At 39.0% G+C, this 25,254-nt stretch overlaps 1 protein-coding gene across 2 annotated transcripts in view; it reads left to right on the forward strand.

The window, feature by feature from the left end:
• Window positions 1–25,254, forward strand: part of LOC126187775 (nuclear valosin-containing protein-like) — a 167,519-nt gene that overhangs the window by 124,264 nt on the left and 18,001 nt on the right. For both annotated transcript variants that reach the window (XM_049929043.1, XM_049929042.1), the window contains exons 11-12: window positions 3,039–3,206; window positions 3,437–3,559. In XM_049929043.1, coding sequence (XP_049785000.1) covers window positions 3,039–3,206; window positions 3,437–3,559 — 291 coding nt within the window. The remainder of the gene's footprint in view (window positions 1–3,038; window positions 3,207–3,436; window positions 3,560–25,254) is intronic.

The following is a 25,254-nucleotide window of genomic DNA, read 5'->3' on the forward strand; positions in this document are numbered from 1 at the left end:
GGACCACAGGTTGGGCAGCCCTGGCCTAGATATTGAATCAACCCCGCAGGGGCCAGCAAATTCATTTTATTGCTCATCAAAATGTGAAAGTTGCTGGCTTCCAGAGTAGCACATTGTTTCAATTATTCCATCACCATCAGTGACATTGTTTGGCAGGCAGTATGGTTTTTGTTGCGATGTTCAAAAGCAAATTGAGATCTCTAAAAATTCAAGTATCTTGGAGTAAATATAAGCTTAAGATTCTAAAAGGAACCTCTCCTAGCTTTGGCCTGGGACACTTATAAAAGTGTATTATCGGGCTTGAGAAACAAGCAAGTACCAGGTTTGGGGTCCTGTGGTAAAGAAACACATCCATGGTTGCTGTTGCACAGTTTTGACACCCCCCACCTCACTCCAATGGTAAGAGTATGCTGGTTCCTCACTTCAAAAGAAGCCAGCTGTGAGCAAAGTACATGGACTATAGGAACACATTTATACAGTTCTTCATTAGTACACTTTTATTCCACGCAAACTACAAACTGTGTGAAAGTAAAATATGCTATACTTTAGACTGAAATCAAACTAGAACATCAATAGCATCACAAAATAAAAAGACAGATTCAAAATTCTCGTACACACAAATCCTTTTCTGGAAAAAAATCTTGGGCAGACTGCTATGAACTTCAACAAAATTTACATATGAAAGAATACTGTAAAACTTGAAGGCAGTATATAAGATGTGTGCTGTGGTGGTGGTGGTTAGTGTTTAACGTCCCGTCGACAACGAGGTCATTAGAGACGCAGCGCAAGCTCGGGTTAGGGAATGATTGGGAAGGAAATCGGCCGTGCCCTTTCAAAGGAACCATCCCGGCATTTGCCTGAAACGATTTAGGGAAATCACGGAAAACCTACATCAGGATGGCCGGAGACGGGATTGAACCGTCGTCCTCCCGAATGCGAGTCCAGTGTGCTCACCACTGCGCCACCTCGCTCGGTATGTGCGTTGTAGCTGTCCTACAACAGTTGTTGTGATTTCCATTCCCTTGGTAATGCACAGTTAAATTTTGAAGTTTAGAACTAGTGTGATTCTGCAGTTATTGCAGCAGAAAATCTACCTGAAATATGTCACAGTGAGTCGTGATAAGTGGTGCCCTTCTTTTCTGTACTTCGAGTTGTTCTGACTCGAGCTCATGTCCTGTTCATTAGAATTTTCAATATTACCAATTATTAAACAATTGTAAAACATCACAAAAATGTCAGATTTGAGCCATTGAAAAATGGTTTAAAAGAGTTTGTGGAAAATACTTTTTTGTAAAAATGTGCCAAAAATACCCATGTTTTGTCATTTTTACAAAAATCATCAACTTTGACCTCAATTTGTAAACCATTGGAAAGAAGTAGGGAAATGAAATTTTATACTCGAAGATCTTCTGTTGATAAGTTATCATATGCAAAGTTTTAGGTTTACTATGCACTTATAGAGATATTTTATTATTGTTGTTATTATTATTATATTATTTCAATTCAGAGATTGCAAAAAGTTGTACAAGATTTCCTAGTTTTGTTTCTTTCAAGAAAATATTGCTGGACATATTATGTCCCAAAATTGCTGAAAACTTAGGGTTTGTTGTTGAAAGCTGCACTAGGGGTCAAACAAATGACTTCATCTCTGCAGGTATTTAACTGGTGATTGTTGGAACTTTACCAATTGTTATTAGGGCATGTGTGAATGTCCACAAAAAATTTCAGCAAAATACAAGATGGTTACCTTGGAACCTCTAGACCATCTGGCATAGAATAGCAAAAACAACACTATCAGGCAGTAGGATGGACTGGCAGAGAAATAAACAGAAAAAACACACACAGTTCTTTTTAAGGACTTAAATATGTGGTTTTATTCCTCCTCCCCTTTTTATTTGTTGCAAAATAGTTCCAGTGATATGACCACCACTAAACTCTTTGAGTATGGGCAGATGGTAACAGGCAAACTGTTTAGAACATGTTACTTGCTTTTTCTGTTAGCTCTTCCTTTGTACTTTCCTCTCAGTGATAGAACTAGATTTAAATCCTAGTTCTGAAAGCTGCAGACAAGGTGTACATGGGCCAATGTGGAAGATTTTTTATTTCATTTTATTATTTGCCCTTTACCTGGGGCCTATTTCATTGTGATACTTTGAGGTACGCATAAAGTAAAGAACTTTAAAAAGTCTGTAAGTATATTCTCTCAGTGTACTCACCACAAATGTTTGTGTGTCAAGCATTCTTGTAAGCCAGTTTTGGAAATACATTCTCTACCAACTTTCTTGAAGACCTACTAGTTCAAAGGCATTAACAGCTTTTCCATAATTGGTGAACCTCCCTCCACATGTGTGATTTTTCATTGTAGGAACAGGAAATAATAGCATGGGGCCATATTGAGTTGCAGGGAGTATGGGATGCAAATCTCACTTCTACACACTCCTAGAACTGAATGGTGTAGTTAGTTGCCTGTTTGGATGCATTGTTGTGGTGCAAATTTACCCATTGCAGTGCTACTGTTGGCCACTGTTAGCCTAGGCTCTCAAAAGGTTTTGGTGTGCTTATTATTAACTACCACAGTAGAAGACAGGCAGACAATGACACTTTCTAGTTATGCAGTCCCTGCAAAATCACCCACATTCAGGCTTGTGGTCCCTGGCTTCATTATTTTACTATATTCAAATGTAATCATGAGTATATTCATAAACATAAGCGCTTGCGCGCGCACACACGCAAGCTCTCTTTTTTTTAAGTATTGCAGGCAAATGAAATTACATTAGTCCTCTTAATGCAAAATTTATAAAACTTGGTCATCTATAGACCACCTGTGTGATCCATTTTAACATTGCTTCACAGAATTTGACACACTCTTGAGATACTTGTTTTTGCAAACCTCCATGTCTCATGCTATCATAGTGCTGCCCGTGGAGTGGACAAAACTATATAGTTCACGTTAAGGAAACTGCTGGTTGTAGTGTTTGATTAAATCAAAAATGTGTTTTTACATATCTGTACTCAACATTTCGTTGTTTGTTGTCCAGGGCCCAGTCCAGTACGCAAAGGAATTTGCTGACCTCGGTCTGTCGACACCAACTGGAGTGCTCCTTTGTGGACCACCTGGCTGTGGGAAAACTCTTTTGGCTAAAGCAGTAGCAAATGAAGCAGGAATAAATTTCATTTCTGTAAAAGGTCCTGAATTGCTCAATATGGTATGTTGTAACTGTTGTCTTCATTTCTAAACTTGATGCACATATGTTTATTCACAGAAATTTATTCTGAATTGAGATGAAGCAGCTGTGAAATATCTAATACAGTGTGTGTGTGTGTGTGTGTGTGTGTGTGTGTGTGTGTGTGTGTGTGTGTGTGTGTAAAAGATTTTGCTTCTTTAGTATAGATGGTATGATGATAATATAGTTAAACTTTTGTTATTGCGTTTCAGTATGTTGGTGAAAGTGAGAGGGCTGTTCGCCAATGCTTTCAGAGAGCAGCAAATTCTGCACCATGTGTCATATTCTTCGATGAATTAGATGCATTGTGCCCCAAAAGAAGTGATGCGGGTGAAGTAAGTAATACACATGAAAGCCACTAATGATAATATGCTATGTTATTTGCATGAAACTTTTAAGGATGGTGAAGAAGCCTCAGTGGATCAATTTAATATAGCGAACCTCAACCAGAGGTGACTGACTGAAAAGTTGCAAAGCCAAACATGTTCCGTGATAGCTCTGCCAGTGAAATGTGATAACTCCGCATTAAGTGCACTAGTGTGGTTCTGAGATACATATTCCTCACGTTGTCGTACAATATTTGTCTTGATTGTGTGCGCTTGTAAATCCAAGTTGATGGTGCCCCAGCTCACTTTGAACATCATATGAACACTTGCATCAGATGTTCTCTGAAAAGAACATAGACAGATGATGTCCTATTTTGTTGCTAACTTGTTCATCTGATATGATCCTATTTGTTTCCTGCTTGTAGCATTATGAGGAAAGCCGGGTGGAGTAGACAGAAAATGTTCTTCTGGCATTGTTTGCACACCACCAGGCATCACGGAGCTTTGTGTGACAAGTCATGACTGCATAGAAAACGGGAACATCATTTTGAACAACTAATGGAAATGTAGCATGTAGCACCTTGTGCAAACAAATATAATTATTTAAAAATGTGAGTACTGTGTTTATTTTATCAGTTTAAACTCACAAGGGAGCAGGCCAATCTGACATGTCGAAACCCTGCCAGGAGATTTTTTTATACAGGAAGAACAAACTGAGAGAAGCACAATGTCAAAATCTTAGCTGCTAAGACACACTGCAAGTATTAAAAAAGTTGAAAATCAGCAAATTCATAGATCATCAAGTGGCTGGAAAAATACGCCCCTACCATAGCTGTAGCAAACGGGCCTACATATGTAAACTTTACAAAAAAATTGAGTACAGTATTAAAAGAAAAAATATTATTTGGTTCCACTTCAGAGAGATCAGATATTGTTTTATAATTTGACACTTTGCACTGTACAAACAACAGAGATGCAGTATTAAAGAGAAAAAACATTATTTAAAACTTGATCTGCTTAAAGAAGTCACATAATTCAACTTATTTCACTTTTTGTGCATTAAGTGTGTACACCTTCTTTTTCAAACATATTAATGAATTCAGAGCTTTCTATTATTATTATTTTGAGCTTTTCCTCATTACAGAGGCTTATCTCCAACATAATTTACTTGGAAATTACAGTACAAACAATAAACGTTCTTAAACTATATACTCAAAATATTCCTCCAGGTGTTTCGATCTTGTGTGTCTTCTTCCTCTGCGCCCATTCTCCTCATTGTGTGCTGTACATTTTGGAGCCAGGTGGTCATAGGTCGTCGTCTTCTTCTTCTTCTTCTTCTTCTTCTCCCCTCCGGTTCCCACTCCAGTATCAATTTTGGTATTCTGGTTTTCTCCATTCGTCGTACATGCCCGTACCACTGTAATTTCTTCCTATCCATTACGTCATATATTCTTTCTTTTATTTCCATTCTCCTTATTACTTCGGTGTTCCTTATCTTTCCTTTCCTGGAGATTCTTGCCGATCTTCTCCAAAAGTCCATCTCTAGAGCTTGTAATTTTTTAATGTGCTTCATGTTAATTGTCCAGATCTCCGTTCCATACAGAACCACTCTCTCTAATATGGATTTGTATATTAATTTTTTAGTTCTACTCATTACATTCCTGCTCCATAAGACTGAGTTAAGCATCCCAATGACCCTCCGTCCGCTAGTAATTCTTTTATTGATTTTTTACTCTGATTTTCCCTCGATTTCTAAAATAGATCCCAAATAACAGAAAGTGTTTATCTTTCTGATTTTCTTTCCTTCAATGTATAGCTCATCTGAATCATTAGTCAAATATTATGTTTTTTGGTAATTAATCTTCAAACCCCAAGTTTTGTATGCTACTGCTAGTTGATTGCACATATAGTTAGCATCCTCCCCATCTTGTGCTACGACTACTTGATCATCAGCAAATAATAAATGATATAGGTAAACTCCATCTCTTATTTCTAATCTCATACTATGAATATAATAGAGGGAAACGTTCCACGTGGGAAAAATATATTTAAAAAGAAAGATGATGAGACTTACCAAACAAAAGCGCTGGCAGGTCGATAGACACACAGACAAACACAAACATACACACAAAATCTAGCTTTCGCAACCAATGGTTGCCTCGTCAGGAAAGAGGGAAGGAGAGGGAAAGACAAAAGGATTTGGGTTTTAAGGGAGAGGGTAAGGAGTCATTCCAATCCCGGGAGCGGAAAGACTTACCTTAGGGGGAAAAAAGGAGGGAAAAAAGGACAGGTATACACTCGCACACACACACATATCCATCCTCATATACACAGACACAAGCAGACATTTGTAAAGGCAATGTCTGCTTGTGTCTGTGTATATGAGGATGGATATGTGTGTGTGTGCGAGTGTATACCTGTCCTTTTTTCCCTCCTTTTTTCCCCCTAAGGTAAGTCTTTCCGCTCCCGGGATTGGAATGACTCCTTACCCTCTCCCTTAAAACCCAAATCCTTTTGTCTTTCCCTCTCCTTCCCTCTTTCCTGACGAGGCAACCATTGGTTGCGAAAGCTAGATTTTGTGTGTATGTTTGTGTTTGTCTGTGTGTCTATCGACCTGCCAGCGCTTTTGTTTGGTAAGTCTCATCATCTTTCTTTTTAAATATAATCTCATACTATTACATTTACGAGACCATGTTCTAAGGCTAATATCTATATACCGTATTTACTAGAATCTAAGCCACACCTGAAAAATGAGACTCGAAATTCAAGGGGAGAGAAAAGTTTTAGGCCGCATCTCCAAATCGAAACAAAGTTGGTCCATTGTAATATGAGACATAATTTAGGTCAAATGAATGACGATACAGCTACAGTAGTTTGGTTCGAGTCATAAGCTTAGCAGTTAAGCTTTACCAGGTAGCCATTGCTATGCGTCAGGTGCTCCGTCCGTATTTATACGGGTACCCTTCCTTTTTCACGTGCTTCGTCTGGTTAGAATTGATTGCTTATTTTTCTTTGATCAGATAAGTGCCGTTCTCTTTGTTATAGGTGTTTACATCACTCTAAGCTGAAAATGCATTGCTGTACTGTGTCATACATTGTTTGTCGCATTCCGATAATGAGTGTTTACGACCTGTCGCCGCTCGCGGCATGGCTTGCTTTTGTGCGTGCTACCGCTGCTTACAATTAAAAAAAAAAAATTAAAAAAAAAAAGGAATAGTCTTATTAGCGAAACAATGGCAAGAGACTGCTATTTGTTGTTAGTCACACTGCTGCTTTCTTTGATAATGATCATCAAGAACCAAATAACAGATTGCGTATGATAGATGTTCTGAACGAGAGTTTAGCGAAAATTTTTCTCCGTTTGAAAATCTTTGCAGACGCCTCTTTAGTACATTACATTCTGCACAGAAATTAGTCATCTTAGATTTAAAAATGTAGTCAATTGCCGTGCTTCATTTCTGACTGTATCACTATTAGGCATAAGAATAATATGAATACAAACATGACATGATATGTGTATTCTTCCACGTTTGCTGTTGTCTCACTCTAGTTTCGTAGTTTATTAGGCAGACAGGATTTAAATGAGATAGCAGCAAACACAAAAGAATACATGACAAAATGTTTATATTCGTATAATTCTTATGGGGAAGAGAATCGTAGAGTTGGCCATATTAACAAACATCCCAAACAGTCTTGCCAGTCGGATTTTCGTAGTACATTGAAATGCTGCTACATTAGATGATGAACAATACGGAATTTGTATTTACTTTGTTGGATAATGTATGAAAATGCAGTGGTCGAAACTCGGGGCGGAGAAAAAAGCTCGTCTTCCACCTTTTTTTTTAAATTTATTTACTGAAGCAGAGGTTTTGGCGCCAGTATTTATCTTAGTGCCTGCAAAGTATGCCTGTGTAGCGCTACATATATTTGACGGCAGAAGTTAGTTGTGGCAGCACCTACCAACATTTTTCAGAACTTCCGCGTACTTTGCACTCGATTCTAAGCCACAGGCGGTTTTTTGGATTACAAAAACCGGAAAAAAAGTGCGGCTTAGATTCGAGTAAATACGGTAGATTTTAAATAATGATGGTGAAATGGGACAGCCCTGTAAAAGGCCTTTGCTTGTTCTAAATTTCTGTGAAAGTTTATTACCAACTTTCACTCGGCAAATGTTATCTTTATACATTTGTTGTATTATTTTAATCAAGGAAGGGTTTATGTTTGCCATATGTAGCGCTCTCCAAAGTAATTTTCTTGGAACAGTATCATACGCTTTTTCATAATCTATGAAGATTAATCCTATATTTTTTGATTTTTCCCTGTGTTTCTCCAAAATCTGCCGTAATGTGAAAATATGGTCTACACATGATCTCCCAGCTGTGAATCCACATTGTTCTTCTTGGGTTCTAAATTTTTTTTCCAGTTTGTTTTTAATTACTTTCGCAAAAATTCTCATTAATGTGTTTGTAACACAAATTCCTCAATAGTTTAAACAAATTTTGCGATCCCCTTTCTTAAATATTGTATTAATGTAACCTAGCTTCATCTCGTTAGGTATTGAATCTCCATGTATCATTTTGTTGAAGAGCTGTGTTATCAGTTTCACAATTTTGTCACCACCATATTTCAGACACTCCAGATTAATATTGCCTGGTCCCGGTGATTTACCATTCTTTCCTGTTCTCAACGCCTGAAGTACTTCACTTTCTAAAATCTAGATCTCATCATCTTCATGTCCTTTGTCTTCCCCTGTTCCTTCTTCTAGATATTCTTCTCTGTCCTCATTTAATAATTTTTGGAAATACTCTTCCCATTTCTTTTGTGTTATCAGTTGGAGATTAGTTTTGCTTTTTGTATCCTGTCGAAGCCCTTTCAATACTGACCATGCTTCTTTTGCTCTCCCAAATCCTAATTTGCTATTCATCTTGGCACATGTTCTTTCCCATGCTTCATTTTTTGCCATCCTTATTTTTTTTCATCACTTCATTCTTCTTTTCCTTGTATATTGAGCTTGTTTCTTCTGATATATCATTCAACCACTGAAGGAACGCATTTCGTTTTTCTCTAATGAGGACCTCTAGTTCCTCTGACCACCACTCTGCTGCACGGTTGTGGTTGCTATCTTGTTTACCCAAGATTTTCACATTAGCTTTTATATAGTCATATATTTCCTCTGTACTTCCTTCAAATGATTCAACCAGTTTCCTTTCCCTCTTGGCCGCAAAGAGTGTTCTGATACTTTCGTCTTGTAGGCTGTCAATATTAAAAGGTAAACTTTCATCTTTCTCAGTCTGGTTCGTTTTATTTATGTTACTTGTATCACTCCTTGCATTCTTCCATGGCCAGAAAGACTTCATTTTAACTAGATAGTGGTTTGATCCACACTGGGCTCCTCTATAAGATCGCCGTCTACTGCTTTGAAACTACTTGTTTGCCTAATGATAATATAATCTATTATAGAACGAAGTTCTTTGGTGTTCTGTTGCCAAGTATATTTATGAATGTCCTTATGTTTGAAAAATGTGTTGGTAATTTTTAGATCAAATTGTTCTCAAATTGCAATCAGTTGTTCCCCATTGTCATTATATTCGTCCTCTCCATGTTTTCCTACTATTCTACAAGATTCTCTAATTCCTACCCTTCAATTCAGATCTCCCATGATAATCAGTTCCTTTCTTCTTGGGATTTTTTCAATAGTCTCTCTGAGGGTTGCCCAGAATGTATCTTTCTCCTTATCTTTTGTGTCGTTCGTAGGTGCATATACGCCAATAATCACAACTTCCCTAGCAAATAATGTCATTTCAACAGTTATAATACGTTGATTGATGAATGTCCAGTTTGTGATTCTTTCTTTCCATAATTTCTTTATCATAATGGAGACTCCTGCTTTGGCTCTTACTGCTTTTGATACCCCACTCCAGATATGTACATAATTATCCAGTTCTTCTTCTCCTTGGCCTTTCTTCTTTGTTTCAGAGAGTACGACAACATCTATGTTGAACATGTCAAGTTCTGCAGGTAGTAAATTTATTTTAGTGGAAATACCTTGCACATTCCAGCATCCAAACATAATTTTCCATTTCTCATTGCCAGTTTGTCGTCCAAAGTTCCAATTTTTCTGAGGCATATTATTAGGTTTTTTAGCATTTTTATGTGAGTGAGGAGCTGGCCCACTGCTCAACCCCCAACCCGGAGGACCAGGTAATTTTTACTCAAGGTTTTTTTCCTTTAGCCTTTGATAAGCCAATATCATACTACAAGGCAGCAGTTGCTAGTTTTGGTCCACCCCGGGTACTTTATTTCCCCAGTACCCACCATATCTGGTGAGCATTCCCCTATCCGCCACCTGGGGAGGTGCCCAATGGAAGACCAGCAAACTCCACTTTCTACAACTACTTTTCACACTGATATAGTGCCTGCACAAAACAGTTGTGCTTACCATTTTACACAATTTAAGTGCTTCAAGATTAAAGTTGTCATCGCCATCACTGTCACTTGAAGGTGGTCCACCTTCTTGATCATCACCGTGTTGTTGGCACATATCAGCAATAATCTCGTCATCCCGTAGTTCCACACACAAGAAGATTATCATCAAAATGTACAAAACTGTTGAAATCTGCACTCTTCAATAGAGCTAGCTCATTACTAGGCACAATTTTGCCACCACCACCACCAGTGAGAGTCTCTTTCACGAAGGCACCGGGTTTCAATGAGTCTTTTTCAGTAAGGCACCAGTTTACGGAAGTGGTGTGTAGGATGGTGCCAGGCAGCCGAAATAAATTCCATGGCTCTTAGGAAATTAATGGAGTCAGTCCTACCAAATGTTGAACCGGTTTTTTCCATAATTTACTTTGAAATTTGCAACAGTGCCCAAATCAATTGGCTGTAGAACACTGATGCAGTTTGGAGGGAAAAATTCCACTCATACATTTTCCAAAGTTACTTTGGGTGGGTGTGATGCAATGCTGCACTCTGCTCCATAAGAAGAGAAGAAATCTTATTGCATTTGTTTTCCGTAGGCTTTGTACTTACACCCTTGAAATGCCTCGGATTCTTAGATTTTCCTATCAAAAGTAAAGATGTTTGTACACGAATTTTACTTTTCTTCCCTGTGTTGCATTGAGTCGCCCTCTTCAGCTAAGGTTTTACTGGGAAGCAGACTATAGAATGGATCATTTCGTCACAGATGGGGATGTTCTTCAAGTTGATAATCCCTTAAGATACCCAGCCAAAACTCATCAATCCAATGTTGCCCCATGACATCATCCATAGTGTTTGATTCGCCGGAAAATGTTCTCCCTGTGATTCCATTATGATCGTCAAATACTTGTAACCATCCTGATGAAGCCTTGAAATCAGCAATGTTGTTCATACTTCTAGCTTAATCTATCTCCTTTGCTTTCAGCATGGTGTCACTGCACAGTAGAGCTGCAGCCCGTTTTTGCTGGAATGACGTAATAAATGATTTTCCCAAATCTCTGTATCTCCATTCTTGCTGACAGTTGTGTTATGTTGATTTTGCACTCAATTTTAAAAAACTGATTCAAAATATTGTTTCTTTTGCTGGTGATTGTACATAGTCTGGTGTAAGCAATTCCTAAGTGTGAAGCAGTTTCAGATTTTGTTTTGTGCAGATTAGTAACCACCTCTTGTATGAATTTTACTTTCTTACCAGGTGTGTAACATTTCCTTTTTCTGTTCTCCATGGCTGATCGAAAGCGACTGAATGATAGAACCATCATGGGGATCAGATTCAACTGTTTCAACACCTCATTGAGCGGAATCATAGTAAATAGCAATACCAAATCAAAACTAATAAGTGTGTCCTCCAGCTGGACCACTGTGCTGTTTAATTTTCTTATGTATGCCAAATTCATACAGTCACAATGATGATGTCAAGAAATTGGCAATTGAATTGATCGGTGAGCCAATGGCACTTTAGGAACATGCTCTTTGTGCATCTTCAGCAACTTATTTGTGCTACCAATAAGACTTCAATCAACAAACCCTCACAGAAGATGGAGGATCACCTACAATTAACCAAGAATTCTCGCAAACTGCTGGAAAAAAATGGGAAATTACAGGATTCCATGCAGTTGTGGGAAGATTTAAGTGGGTATCCAAAAAAAAAAAAGTCAAAACGCGACTAGAAGAGCACGAGGGCAACTGTAAAAGTTGAGAGATTAACAGATCAGCATGTTTCGGACCATGCTTTGCAGCCAGGAGACCACCACTTTCATTTTGATAGGACACAAGTACTGGCAGCCTCAGGTGGACACCAGAGCCCATACATGTTGTTAAACACCCTAGGAATTTCGATAGGAAGGAGAGTGGCATGAAATTAAATGACATGGATCCCGGTGCTCAAGAAGAGATGTAGGAGTCTTCTATCATGGGGTGATAGCAATGGCGTATGACTACAACTGACAACTGATGCTTGGGTATTAAAAGCAAGTGACGTCTTGCCACTGCACAGGAGCGGGCATGGAATTTCTGCAGTTAGTAGCAAACCAGTGTGTGAACTAGACACTCAAAAAAGCTATGATCCTCCTTAAAAATGTCGTAGATGCGGACAAATGTTTCGTTTTAATGTGAAATCTATCTGACCACAGCACGGTAATCTGGAATATTTTATTAATTGTATAGTGAAACCTCTAGTTTAGGTTTTCCTGCGGTCCAGACTTAAAAAAAGACAAAATTGGGGAAAATGTAGAATCAGGGAAAACATTAAAACCCCCAAAATATGAGCAAAAACATTTGTAACTGGCATATGTGATTAAAAATCATAATCCTCACCATTACATTACATAACATCTGTGTAGGCGAAGGAAATTAAATGTAGAATACAAAGTTTATACAGTAATTTGTGGTAATGAATTTCATCAGTTCTTAAAAAACACAAAACTGTAACAGCAAGTAAAAACCTGTCAAAAAATTGAAATTACTATCTGGGTACAAGTTAATCGAACTATTTTCTGACATGTTATGATCTCAAATTATACATCAAAACAATCATTTTTGAGACATGAGGCACCCAGGAAACTGAACAAACATAGAGTATTAAACTGAAAACACTGAAGTACAGTTTAAGGTGTCAGAATCTAATGTGGGGTGTGTGTTTTCCATCTGTAGCCAGTGGCAGTTTAATCTGATCAAGTAGACTTAACAGTACTTGTCGCAGTGATGACGTCACTAGTGGGCGTTTGACTGTCAACTTTCGGGAGTGCTTGTGAACGAACCCTGTGTGAACAGTGTGCATTACGATTATTCATTTCCTTTGTAGTATGTGACTTACATGCACAGTGCGCCATTTCAAAGCAATGGTGCATTGAAAGTACATCACAAATACACCACGCTTATCATTAAAAAAATGTCAATTAATAAAGCATCACTCACTGTATGGTTGAGATGTTCAGCAGTCAACAGGGCCACAAAGAAGATTGAAAATGTAGTTGGACTTTTCACAGTGTCCTCCTTCACAGCTGAAAGAAGATCTAATTAATACAAAAAACAGAAGTGAATGGCTGCAGTTTTCCAGTACGTAGCTGTAGTGAAGGATATTGTCCAAAAGGTCAGGATGTTTCCAGTCATGTTTATTTGTCTGTTGATTGCTCAACACACCATCCAGTTGACCCGCAGTGCTGGCAATGTTACTTTCAATCACTCCAATATATGGCAAATGGCTACCTTTACTCCAAGCATTACAAATATTATTATGACAAAAAATACTAAATTGAGTATGAAAATGATAAAATGAAGGACTCTCTTAAGCTATCAAGTTGGTATCAAACAGCAAACATTACATAAAAATGTTGATTATTGTGTGACTTAGCCAAATTGGCATTTTCTCTCATGACACTGTCAGGCTGGAATGTTGAATGAGCAGGCTCATAGGGAAAAAAAAACTTTTGCCCTGTATTATATGATTAAAATGACTTGCAACTTTGGACAGTTTCTGTGGGATCGAAAGGAGGGGAGAAGTATACAGTGATGAACAAAGTATATGGAAGGAAATTATGCAGGGCAGACAATATCCTCAGTGAAACGGATCAAACTAACCGAAAGCAGTGGTTGTGATAATACAGCCATCAGAGCGGATAGAAAGCAAGATTCTAATGCAGATGCTAACAACCCTATGGCATCTCTCTCTCTCTCTCTCTCTCTCCTCCTCCTCCTCCTCCTCCTCCTCCTTCTTTTGGAGGGGGGGATGAGAGTCAGTCAAGGAGAAACGATGGGGGAGTGTTCACTTGGTTCCTGGTGTGCTCAAGAAGTGGCGAAGATACTTTTGCAACAACAAAGCCAATGTTTTTCATTGAAAATATTGAGGATTCAAAACATTGAATCCTTACCAATCACAGGCACTTCAGGCCTGCTCGGGTATGTACTAGTTACCGTGTCTCCTCCTAATAAACTCAACAGGATTCAGGGTGTCGTCTTCCATCAGGACCTAACACTACAAATTGATAAAGATCTGCATCCTAACCTAGAACAGCGTGGAGTCCATGTTGTTCATCATGTCCAGAGACGACATAAGGATAATACAGTGGACAAAGAATCTTTAGTCCTAGCATTCAATGTAAATGTTTTACCTGAGAAAGTTAAAGTCATAGTTTACTGATGTGATTTCGAGCCCTATTTTCCTCCTCCTATGTGATGTTTTCAGTGCCAGAGGTGTTGAAATATGCCCTTCCTCTGTACTAATGAGGCAACTTGTGAGGGCAGCCTCTGCAACAACCCCTTATATGTGTAAACTGTCCAGAACACCATCCCTATCATTCGCTGATGTGTTTCATTTTCAAGAAGAGAAGAAAGTCCAGGAGTATAAAACACCTGACTGTCTTATCAAGAGGCTACGAAAAAGTTTGAAGGATACTGCCCAACCGATATGACATCAAACTTTGCAAACATTGTGTCAGAATTCACACCTAATCTGATGACAAGGTCTCAAACTGCATCCCCTGGCCATTGCCATATGTTGGTGCCTGTTTTTCAGTTCGACCAACACGCCCAAAGTACCATAAAGAAAGAGGACACCTGCCAAGGTGCCCTCCTCCCAGCATGAAATAGGCCAATAGTCTACCACCAACCAGACCAATAAGAACCACATGCTGCAGGCCGTAGAAAAGAACAATGCTCTCCTATCCTAGAAATAAAGACACAAAAATTCTCACAGAAACTGAAACCTCACAGGGACGAGATCGATAAATTGAAAGTTAAACTGAATTCTACTGCTCCAGTCGATTCGGACCCCATCCTCCCACCCCTCCAGGTCAAACCTCTAAATCCTGATAAAGGACCACACATTCAGGTGAAGCGCGTCTTAGCAGGAAAGTAATTCATACTCCCATTTCCCCTTTGCTGCTTTCTTAGATCCCAGTCTGATGGAACCATAATGGCTACCATTACCGTCTGGCTGAACTCCATCAGCTAATGGCTACTTATTCTACAGTTGGTGTGGCACTTCAGGAGACAGGTTCTCAGAAAACCAACTCTCTCATATTAAAAACCACAAATCCTACTGTGTTAAGTTTCATTAAAGCTGAGAGGGCATCTGAAGGAATCGTCATGCTCATTCGATCTGACACTTTCAGTGAGCTGGTGTCACTAACCACAACATTAGAAGCTGTGGCTGTTTGTGTCTACCTCTCAATTAGGGTAACAGTATGTAAGAACACTAAGATTTTAACTAATCTCTCAAATGAATGGGCTGTTCAGATTATTCTAAAAAGTCGCCAACCAATGATTGTGCTGGTGTCTGGAAGCCAGAGGACATGGATCACAATTTCAAAGTGGCTTTTGGGCATTCCAATCCAACACAGACACAACTGATTTGTCTGGAATCTGCATTGAACAATTCTTTTGTGCATCACCAACATGATTGCTGTTTTGGGGGCAGTTTTCCCAGTTTAGCCTGAATTTTCTATTCCTCTGACAATCCTGGATTGAGATAGGTTCAATCCTCAGCAACCAATATGTACCAGAAGCAGGGATTGCTTCTGAGCATAACCCTCTTTGCCATTTTAATCAATGATATTGTTACTGCATTTTGACCCAAGGTCTCACCATCAGTGTGTGTGGATGACCTTTGTATCACAGATCATTGTGCACTGCAGAGCACGAAGTTAAGGGATACTCACAGAAAGTACATAGTTGGGGTCCTGAATCATGGATACAAATTTTTTCCTCTGAAAGCTCATGTTATGCACTTTTGTCAACTCAGGACTGTTATCTGTTCCCAGAACTTTACCTCAGTAACCAGTTACTTGACATCATTGAAACTTTTAAAATGTTAGGCCTTCTATTTGATAGTAAGCCAGCATGGTTACCACAAGTGTCAGCTCACAGCAAATTGCCTTAAGTTTCTCAGCAGTAGCATCTGGGGTGCAGACCATACAGTTCGTCTGCAATTTTATAAAATCTTGATTTTATCCCAAATGGGCCATTGGTTTGTTGCCTTTGGGTTGGGAGCACCTTCAGTACTGAACTTCTTAGACCTGGTCCAACACGTTGGTGTGCCGTTGGCTACTGGACCCTTCCGTACAAACACTGCAGACAGCCTCCTGATGGAAGCTGGTGTCCCTCCAGTGAGGGTCAGACCACCAGCAACTCTTAGTGAACAATATTGTCACAATCTGTCAGATGCCTACTCATACATGCTGATCCCATCATTCTCAGATGCCTGTTCTTCTTCTTCTTCTTTTTTGATTGCCCAGATTCAACATGCATCTATACTCATGGTAACATCCAAGACCTATTGGTGATCTCCACAGCTCTGGAATGACAGTAACATTCATATGGACACAGAGCCATGTGGGTATTCTGGGAAAGGAACATACTGACTTATTAGCCAAAGAAGCAACTGCAGGAAAAGAACTTGGGAGTACCAAACACAAGATTTGTGATTACAGCTGTGATATTCCTTTTGAAAACCTGGGATACAGAAAGGCAGGCTGCTACAATTTTCAAGCCAAGAGGAATCGGGGACACCACCAACGCGTGGCATACTTTCCTCCAGGTGTCTCAGAAAGATTACGTCGAACTCTACTGACTGCATATCCCATCAGTGCAGCTGTGGCAATCCTCTCATGATTCCCCATATTCTTGAAGAGTACCCGTGCTGGGTGATAAGAAATAAACAGTCAACCTGTCTACCTCAGATATTTGCAGATGATGGGTTAGGAGTTACCAAAATTGTAAGTTTCGTAGGGAAAGTTAATTTTATAGTAAAATTTAATGTGGACTTTCACATTCAGTATCAGCAGTGGTGGATGTGCCCCAGGGGGGTGGGGGGCTGATTATCTCGCTGCATGTGCCCCAAGTGGACTCAGGCTACCTTCTCCCTCAACTCTGTTTTGGATTTTTAAACTTTTCTGTATATATGTTATTTAACTGTTTAAACTAATTAGCTCTTTAGTCTAGACAGTCTGCATTTTCTCACCTCATCTTAGTGTCTTGCACAAATCCCACCAACATTCTGCAATTCTCTGCTTTTGACCACGTGACATCAAGCTTGTTTCCTCCTCGTACAAAGCCATTCACTCATCCTCCATACTTTGTTTCGTCGTACTTTCTGTGGTTGATATAAGTTGTTAGAAGTCTTTGTTACTCACTACTTTTGCTATTTGTTGTCAGTTTTTTTTTTTTTTTTTTTTTTTTTTTTTTTTTTTTTTTTTTTTTTTTTCGGTCATCAGTCCAGTGACTGATTTGATGCAGCTCTCCATGCTACTCTATCCTGTGCAAGCCTCTTCATCTCCGAATAATTACTGCAACCTACAACCTTATGAATCTGCTTTGTGTATTCATATCTTGGTCTCCCTCTGAATTTCTTACGCTCCACGCTTCCCTCCAGTACTCAATTGGTGATCCCTTGATGCCTCGGAATGTGTCCTACCAACCGATCCCTTCTTCTACGCAAGTTGTGCCACAAATTCCTCTTCTCCCCAATTCTATTCAGTACCTCTTCATTAGTTACATGATCTACCTATCTAATCTTCAGCATTCTTCTGTAGCACCACGTTTCAAAAGCTTCTATTATCTTCTTGTTTATTGTTCATGTTTTACTTCCATACATGGCTACACCCCATACAAATACTTTCAGAAAAGAATTCCCGAGACTTAAATCTATACTCGATGTTAACAAATTTCTCTTCTTCAGAAACACTTTCCTGCCATAGCCAGTCTACATTTTATATCCTCTCTACCTCGACCATCATCAGTTATTTTGCTCCCCAAATAGCAAAACTCATTTACTACTTTAAATGTCTCATTTCTGAATCTAAATCCCTTAGCATCCTGATTTAATTAGACTACATGCCATTATACTCATTTTGCTTGTGTTGATGTTCATCTTATATCCTCCTTTCAAGACACTGTCCATTCCATTGAGCTGCTCTTCCAGGTCCTTTGATGTCTCTGGCAGAATTACAGTGTCATTGACTAACCTCAAAGTTATTATTTCTTCTCTGTGGATTTTAGTTCCTAGTCCAAATTTTTCTTTAGTTTCCTTTACTCCTTGCACAATATACAGATTGAATAACGTCGGGGATAGGCAACGACCCTGTCTCACTCCCTTCTCAACCATTGTGTCCCTTTTGTTCCCCTCAACTCTTATGACTGTCATCTGGTTTCTGTGCAAATTGTAAATAGCCGTTTGCTCCCTATATTTTACACTTGCCAACATCAGAGAGTATTCCAGTCAACATTGCCAAAAGCTTTCTTTTGGTCTAAAAATGCTAGAAATGGAGGTTTGCCTTTCCTTAACCTATCTTCTAAGATAAGTCGTAGGGTCAGTATTGCCTCGCATGTTGTAACATTGCTACGGAATCCAAACTGATCTTCCCCGAGGTCGACTTCTACCTGTTTTTTTATTCGTTTGTAACTAATTCATGTAAGTACTTTGCAGCCATGACTTACTAAACTGATAGTTCAGTAATTTTCACATCTGTCAACGCCTGCTTTCTTTGAGATTGGAATTATTATATTCTTCTTGAAGTCTCAAGATATTCCACCTGTCTCATACATCTTTCTCACCAGGTGGAAGAGTTTAGTCAGGGCTGGCTCTCCCAAGGCTATCAATAGTTCCAGTGGAATGTTATCTACTCTCAGCGCCTTGTTTTGACTTGGGTGTTTCAGTGCTCTGTCAAATTCTTCACGCAGTATCATATCTCCCATTTCATCTTCATCTATGTCCTCTTCCATTTCCATAATATTGCCTCAAGTACATTGCCCTTACATATAGACCCTCTGTATACTCTTTCCACTTTCTGGTTTCCCTTCTTTGCTTAGGACTGGTTTTCAATCTGAGCTTGTGCTCTTCATACAGGTAGTTCTCTTCTCCAAAGGTCACTTTAATTTTCCTGTGGGGAGTATCTATCTTACCTCCTAGTGATACACTCTTCTATATCCTTACATTTGTCTTCTAGCCATCTGTGCTTAGCTTTTTGCTCTTCCTGTTAACCTCATTTTTTGAGACATTTGTATTTCTTTTTGCCTGCTTCATTTAGTGCATTTTTGTATTTTCTCCTTTCATCAATTAAATTCAATATCTCTTCTGTTACCCAAGGATTTCTACTAGCCCTCATCTTTTTACCTACTTGATCCTCTGCTGCCTTCACTATTTCGTGTCTCAAAACTACCCATTCTTCTTCTTCTTCTTCTGTATTTCTTTCCCCTGTTCTTGTCAACCTTTCCCTAATGTTCTCTCCGAAACTCTCTACAACCTCTGGTTCGTTCAGTTGATCCAGGTTCCACTTCCTTAAATTCCTACATTTTTGCAGTTTCTTCAGTTTTAATCTACAGTTCATAACAATAAATTGTGGCCAGAGACCACATCAGCCCCTGGAAATGTCTTAAAATTTAAAACCTGGTTCTTAAATCTCTGTCTTACTGTTAAATAAACTGTCTGAAACCTTCCAGTGTCTCCAGGCCTCTCCATGTGTACAATGTTAAAATTTATAATTTCATAATAAATGACAGAGTAATTGAAGTAGTGAGGCACCAGTCTGAATTTTACAACATGAGCAATAGGAGGTACTCAAACTCTGTTTGGGAGGAAGCATTGTGGAACAAATAAATAATGTGTGAGGTCTGATACCTACATATCTTAAATCTTCTCACATTTGTGTTGTAATTTTTATGTGCCAGAAGTTGATTTTTAATAGTGCATCTAAACTGCATACCTTCTACTATATTTATAAAGCGGATTTTTATACATACGGGTATTTAACATTTTACAATGAAATGGAATGAAATATGGCTGGAACTTTGAATGAGAAAAGTATTGTGGATAGATTCAGATTGATTAGTAAGTGTAATTTATTTGTATGTGATCAAGTGTTCAAAGAAAAATGGACTGAAACGTTTAGGCACTGCAATGGTGGCAAAATGCTTTTCTTTTCTTCTTTGAGATATGTATCAAGTATCATATTAGAATTGTTTGTCTAAATATGTATTTGCAGCAGGTTTATTTATTGTTAGGCCACTGGCCTTGCCACAGAGGTAACACTGGTTCCTATTGGATCACCAAAGTTTAGCACTGTCAGGCTTGGATAGTGCTTGGCTGGGTCACCATCCAGGCCTGCAGAATGCTGTTGGCAGGCCGGGTGCACTCAGTCAATTGAGGAGATACTTGATTGAGAAGTAGCAGCACTGGTCGTGAAAATTGACAACAGCCAGGAGAGCTGTGTGCTGGCCACATATACGTCCGTATCTGCATCTGGTGACACTTAAAGATTGAGGATGAAATGGTGACCGGTCAGGGTCAGTACTGTTGGCCCTTCAAGGTCTGTTCAGATGGTGGTTTTTTATTGTTAAGTCGCTCTGTGGATTGTGTATGAAACAGTTTTGCAAACATCGGTGGTCAATATTTATGTGGTTTCACTAATCATCCCCAGTACAAATAAGGCACTTGTCCTATAAAAAGCCAAATAGAAAATGTGAGGAAAACCTATAAATGTTGAAGGAAAAGATACTGGGGGGAGGTATGATTGCTGCTGCTGTTGTCTTCAGTCCTGAGACTGGTTTGATGCAGCTCTCCATGCTACTCTATCCTGTGCAAGCTTCTTCATCTCCCAGTACTTACTGCAACCTACATCCTTCTGAATCTGCTTAGTGTATTCATCCCTTGGTCTGCCTCTACGATTTTTACCCTCCACGCTGCCCTCCAATGCTAAATTTGTGATCCCTTGATGCCTCAGAACATGTCCTACCAACCAGTCCCTTCTTCTTGTCAAGTTGTGCCACAAACTCCTCTTCTCCCCAGTTCTATTCAAAACCTCCTCATTAGTTACGTGATCTACCCATCTAATCTTCAGCATTCTTCTGTAGCACCACATTTCAAAAGCTTCTATTCTCTTCTTGTCCAAGCTATTTATCGTCCGTGTTTCACTTCCATACATGGCTACACTCCATACAAATACTTTCAGAAACGGCTTCCTGACACTTAAATCTATACTCGATGTTAACAAATTTCTCTTCTTCAGAAACGCTTTGCTTCCTACTGCCAGTCTACATTTTATATCCTCTCTACTTCGACCATCATCAGTTATTTTGCTCCCCAAATAGCAAAACTCCTTTACTACTTTAAAAGTCTCATTTCCTAATCTAATTCCCTCAGCATCACCCGACTTAATTCGACTACATTCCATTATCCTCGTTTTGCTTTTGTTGATGTTCATTTTATATCCTCCTTTCAAGACACTGTCCATTCCGTTCAACTGCTCTTCCAAGTCCTTTGCTGTCTCTGACAGAATTACAATGTCATCGGCAAACCTCGAAGTTTTTATTTCTTCTCCATGGATTTTAATACCTACTCCGAATTTTTCTTTTGTTTCCTTCACTGCTTGCTCAAGATACAAATTGAATAACATAGGGGAGAGGCTACAACCCTGTCTCACTCCCTTCCCAACCACTGCTTCCCTTTCATGTCCCTTGACACTTATAACTGCCATCTGGTTTCTGTACAAATTGTAAATAGCCTTTCGGTCCCTGTATTTTACCCCTGCCACCTTCAGAATTTGAAAGAGCGTATTCCAGTAAACATTGTCAAAAGCTTTCTCTAAGTCTACAAATGCTAGAAACGTAGGTTTGCCTTTTCTTAATCTTTCTTCTAAGATAAGTCGTAAGATCAGTATTGCCTCACGTGTTCAAACATTTCTGCGGAATCCAAACTGATCTTCCCCGAGGTCAGCTTCTACCAGTTTTTCCATTCGTCTGTAAAGAATTCGCGTTAGTATTTTGCAGCTGTGACTTACCAAACTGATAGTTTGGTAATTTTCACATCTGTCAACACCTGCTTTCTTTGGGGTTGGAATTATTATATTCTTCTTGAAGTCTGAGGGTATTTCGCCTGTCTCATACATCTTGCTCACTAGATGGTAGAGTTTTGTCAGGACTGGCTCTCCCAAGGCCGTCAGTAGTTCCAGTGGAATGTTACCTACTCCCGGGGCCTTGTTTCGACTCAGGTCTTTCAGTGCTCTGTCAAACTCTTCACGCAGTATTGTATCTCCCATTTCTTCTTCATCTACATCCTCTTCCATTTCCATAATATTGTCCTCAAGTACATCGCCCTTGTATAGACCCTCTATATACTCCTTCCACCTTTCTGCTTTCCCTTCTTTGTTTAGAACTGGGTTTCCATCTGAGCTCTTGATATGCACACAAGTGGCTCTCTTTTCTCCAAATGTCTCTTTAATTTTCCTGTAGGCAGTATCTATCTTACCCCTAGTGAGATAAGCCTCTACATTCTTACATTTGTCCTCTAGTCATTCTTGCTTAGCCATTTTGCACTTCCTGTGGATCTCTTTTTTTTGCCTGCTTCATTTACTGCATTTTTATATTTTCTCCTTTCGTCAATGAAATTCAATATTTATTCTGTTACCCAAGGATTTCTACTAGCCTTTGTCTTTTTACCTACTTGATCATCTGCTGCCTTCACTACTTCATCCCTCAGAGCTACCCATTCTTCTTCTACTGTATTTCTTTCCCCCATTCCTGTCAATTGTTCCCTTATGCTCTCCCTGAAACTCTGTACAACCTCTGGTTTAGTCAGTTTATCCAGGTCCCATCTCCTTAAATTCCCACCTTTTTGCAGTTGCTTCAGTTTTAATCTACAGTTCATAACCATTAGATTGTGGTCAGACTCCACATCTGCCCCTGGAAATGTCTTACAATTTAAAACCTGGTTCCTAAATCTCTGTCTTACCATTATATAATCTATCTGATACCTTCTAGTATCTCCAGGATTCTTCCATGTATACAACCTTCTTTCATGATTCTTGAACCAAGCGTTAGCTATGATTAAGTTATGCTCTGCACAAAATTCTACCAGGTGGCTTCCTGTTTCATTTCTTAGCCCCAATCCATATTCACCTACTGTGTTTCCTTCTCTCCCTTTTTCTACTCTCGAATTCCAGTCACCCATGACTATTAAATTTTCGTCTCCCTTCACTATCTGAATAATTTCTTTTATCTCGTCATACATTTCATCAATTTCTTCATCTGCAGAGCCAGTTGGCGTATAGACTTGTACTACTGTAGTGGGCATGGGCTTCGTGTCTATCTTGGCCACAAGGTATGATCATTGCACAAAAAATTTGCACTGGACTGGAAACTAAACTTAACATTAAATGAACTAATTTTCCATGGATTGTGACGGCAGCTCATAATACAGGGTTCCCTTAAGTAATTCTGGTTGCAGTTTGACATAACAAACGAAAAAAAATTGCTGCTTCAATATTTCAAAATATTTATAAAATGTAGATCCTCTTGCCAGAGCTCCTTGTAGTGTGTGAAATTCCCCTTCTGTAGCATGTAATGATATCACTCTTTGGACCCACACTCTTTTTTGCTGTTTCCCACTTCTGTCTTCCTCGCATCCACATACATAAACTGTCACATTGTGTGTGAGCACTTCCCACATACAAACAGTTAATAATCATCTTGCAGGCCACAATTATCATAGAAAAACAATTTGATGTCACATGATTTGTATTGAACTGAACAGACTTGATGTGACAGACAGTGAATACACCCTGACATGACGGTGCAGTGATGTGAGTGTGCCGTGACGTGGAAGTGCCATGACTGCCATTGTGAATTGACCTAAAAGCTGTTATTACTTACTTTTTCAACCACAGAGACATGGTCACAGACTCTTGAGCTGACGATGCTCCTTTTTTCTTTTCAGTCTTGTTACATCTTTTTTCCATTAATTGAGGGAGTGATAAGCAATTAGTTTAGTGATAAGCAATTAGTTTAAACCTGTAATGATGGTCACCATACTGTTCCACCCATGAACTGTTTTGGATGGTTTATTGGTAACAGGTTCATCCAGAGTTGGTATAGATTTATAAGTAGTCTGATACTTCATTTCTACTAATAAGAAACAGTTGCCTTCAAACTTGATTGCACTTCATTTTTAAAAATGATCCACATTAAGTAGATCCCAGAACTGCAAAGTTATATTAAAACAAGCAGCAAGTGTATATTGTGGTTAAGTATTAGTCGAGATTATAGACTTGGTTTTTATGCCATATGTATATTGGAAGAAAGAGTACGATCAATTTTATGCAAAGAATTGACTATGAGGAAAGTTCCTGCAAAGTGGTTCGTTTGTTGTATGCATGCCAGAAACAGATCGAAAAGCTAATTTTGCAGCAACATTTTGACAAAAAAAAAATCAAAATGATTTTGTGCACCTCCTTGCTACTTCGAGAGACTTGGGCACACTAGTTCTAGGCGCGCAGTCCGGAGCCGCGCGACTGCTACGGTCGCAGGTTCGAATCCTGCCTCAGGCATGGATGTGTGTGCTGTCCTTAGGTTAGTTAGGTTTAACTAGTTCTAAGTTCTAGGGGACTGATGACCACAGCTGTTAAGTCCCATAGTCCTCAGAGCCATTTGAACCATTTTTTGGGCACACTATGTCATGCGATAAATAAAACAGCACTCACAGCAGTGGGTGGTACTCAGCGGCCTTGCATCAGTAAATGCAAAGCAGATTTGATCTGCCAAAAAAAGGTTTTGGCAACTGTTTCCTTGTCTGCAAATGGTAAGGCAATGAGTAAATACTATATGAGTTATCTGAACAAACTGGATGAAAAATACATAAGAAGAGTTTCATTTTGCATGAAAAACAAGTCACATTTTGTGAAGACAGTATGCCTTCTCGTGAAGATGTTTTTGCCAGCAGAAAAACTGAAAACATGGAAATGTCAATTGATGACATGTTTAATCTAGTCATTAAATATAGCACCAACTGACCTCCACCTATTGTAGCATCTAAAGAAATTAGTGTCTGGAAAATGTTTTGATTCCTTCTTCAGGTCTAGAATCTTGTCCCTGGGATAAAATGCATTGACCTAAAATAGGGGAACTGTCAGAATGTAAAACAAATTTTTATCTTAAAGCATAAACTTTCATTGCTCAGCCAAATAATTTTTTACTTGTTCTTATTCGTTTGGTAGAGAGAGAAACTCGGGTATGTACAAGTTTTCTTGTAGGGTACGTTTCCTGCTAATTAGCTGCTGGGAACAAACCTGTCATTGTGATACTGTTCAGACTCAGGGCTTCAAGGTCTCATCACATAATAATGGTGCACTTACAGTATGTGATACTGTCATTGTCATTGTCTAATCAGTTGTGTTACATTTGATATTTTAATTGTGTTTGCTTCTTGCAGGGACCACAGCTGTAAAAAGATTTCTGAA

This window comes from Schistocerca cancellata, chromosome 5 (assembly GCF_023864275.1).
Source record: "Schistocerca cancellata isolate TAMUIC-IGC-003103 chromosome 5, iqSchCanc2.1, whole genome shotgun sequence".
NCBI classification, from domain to species: Eukaryota; Metazoa; Arthropoda; class Insecta; order Orthoptera; family Acrididae; genus Schistocerca; species Schistocerca cancellata.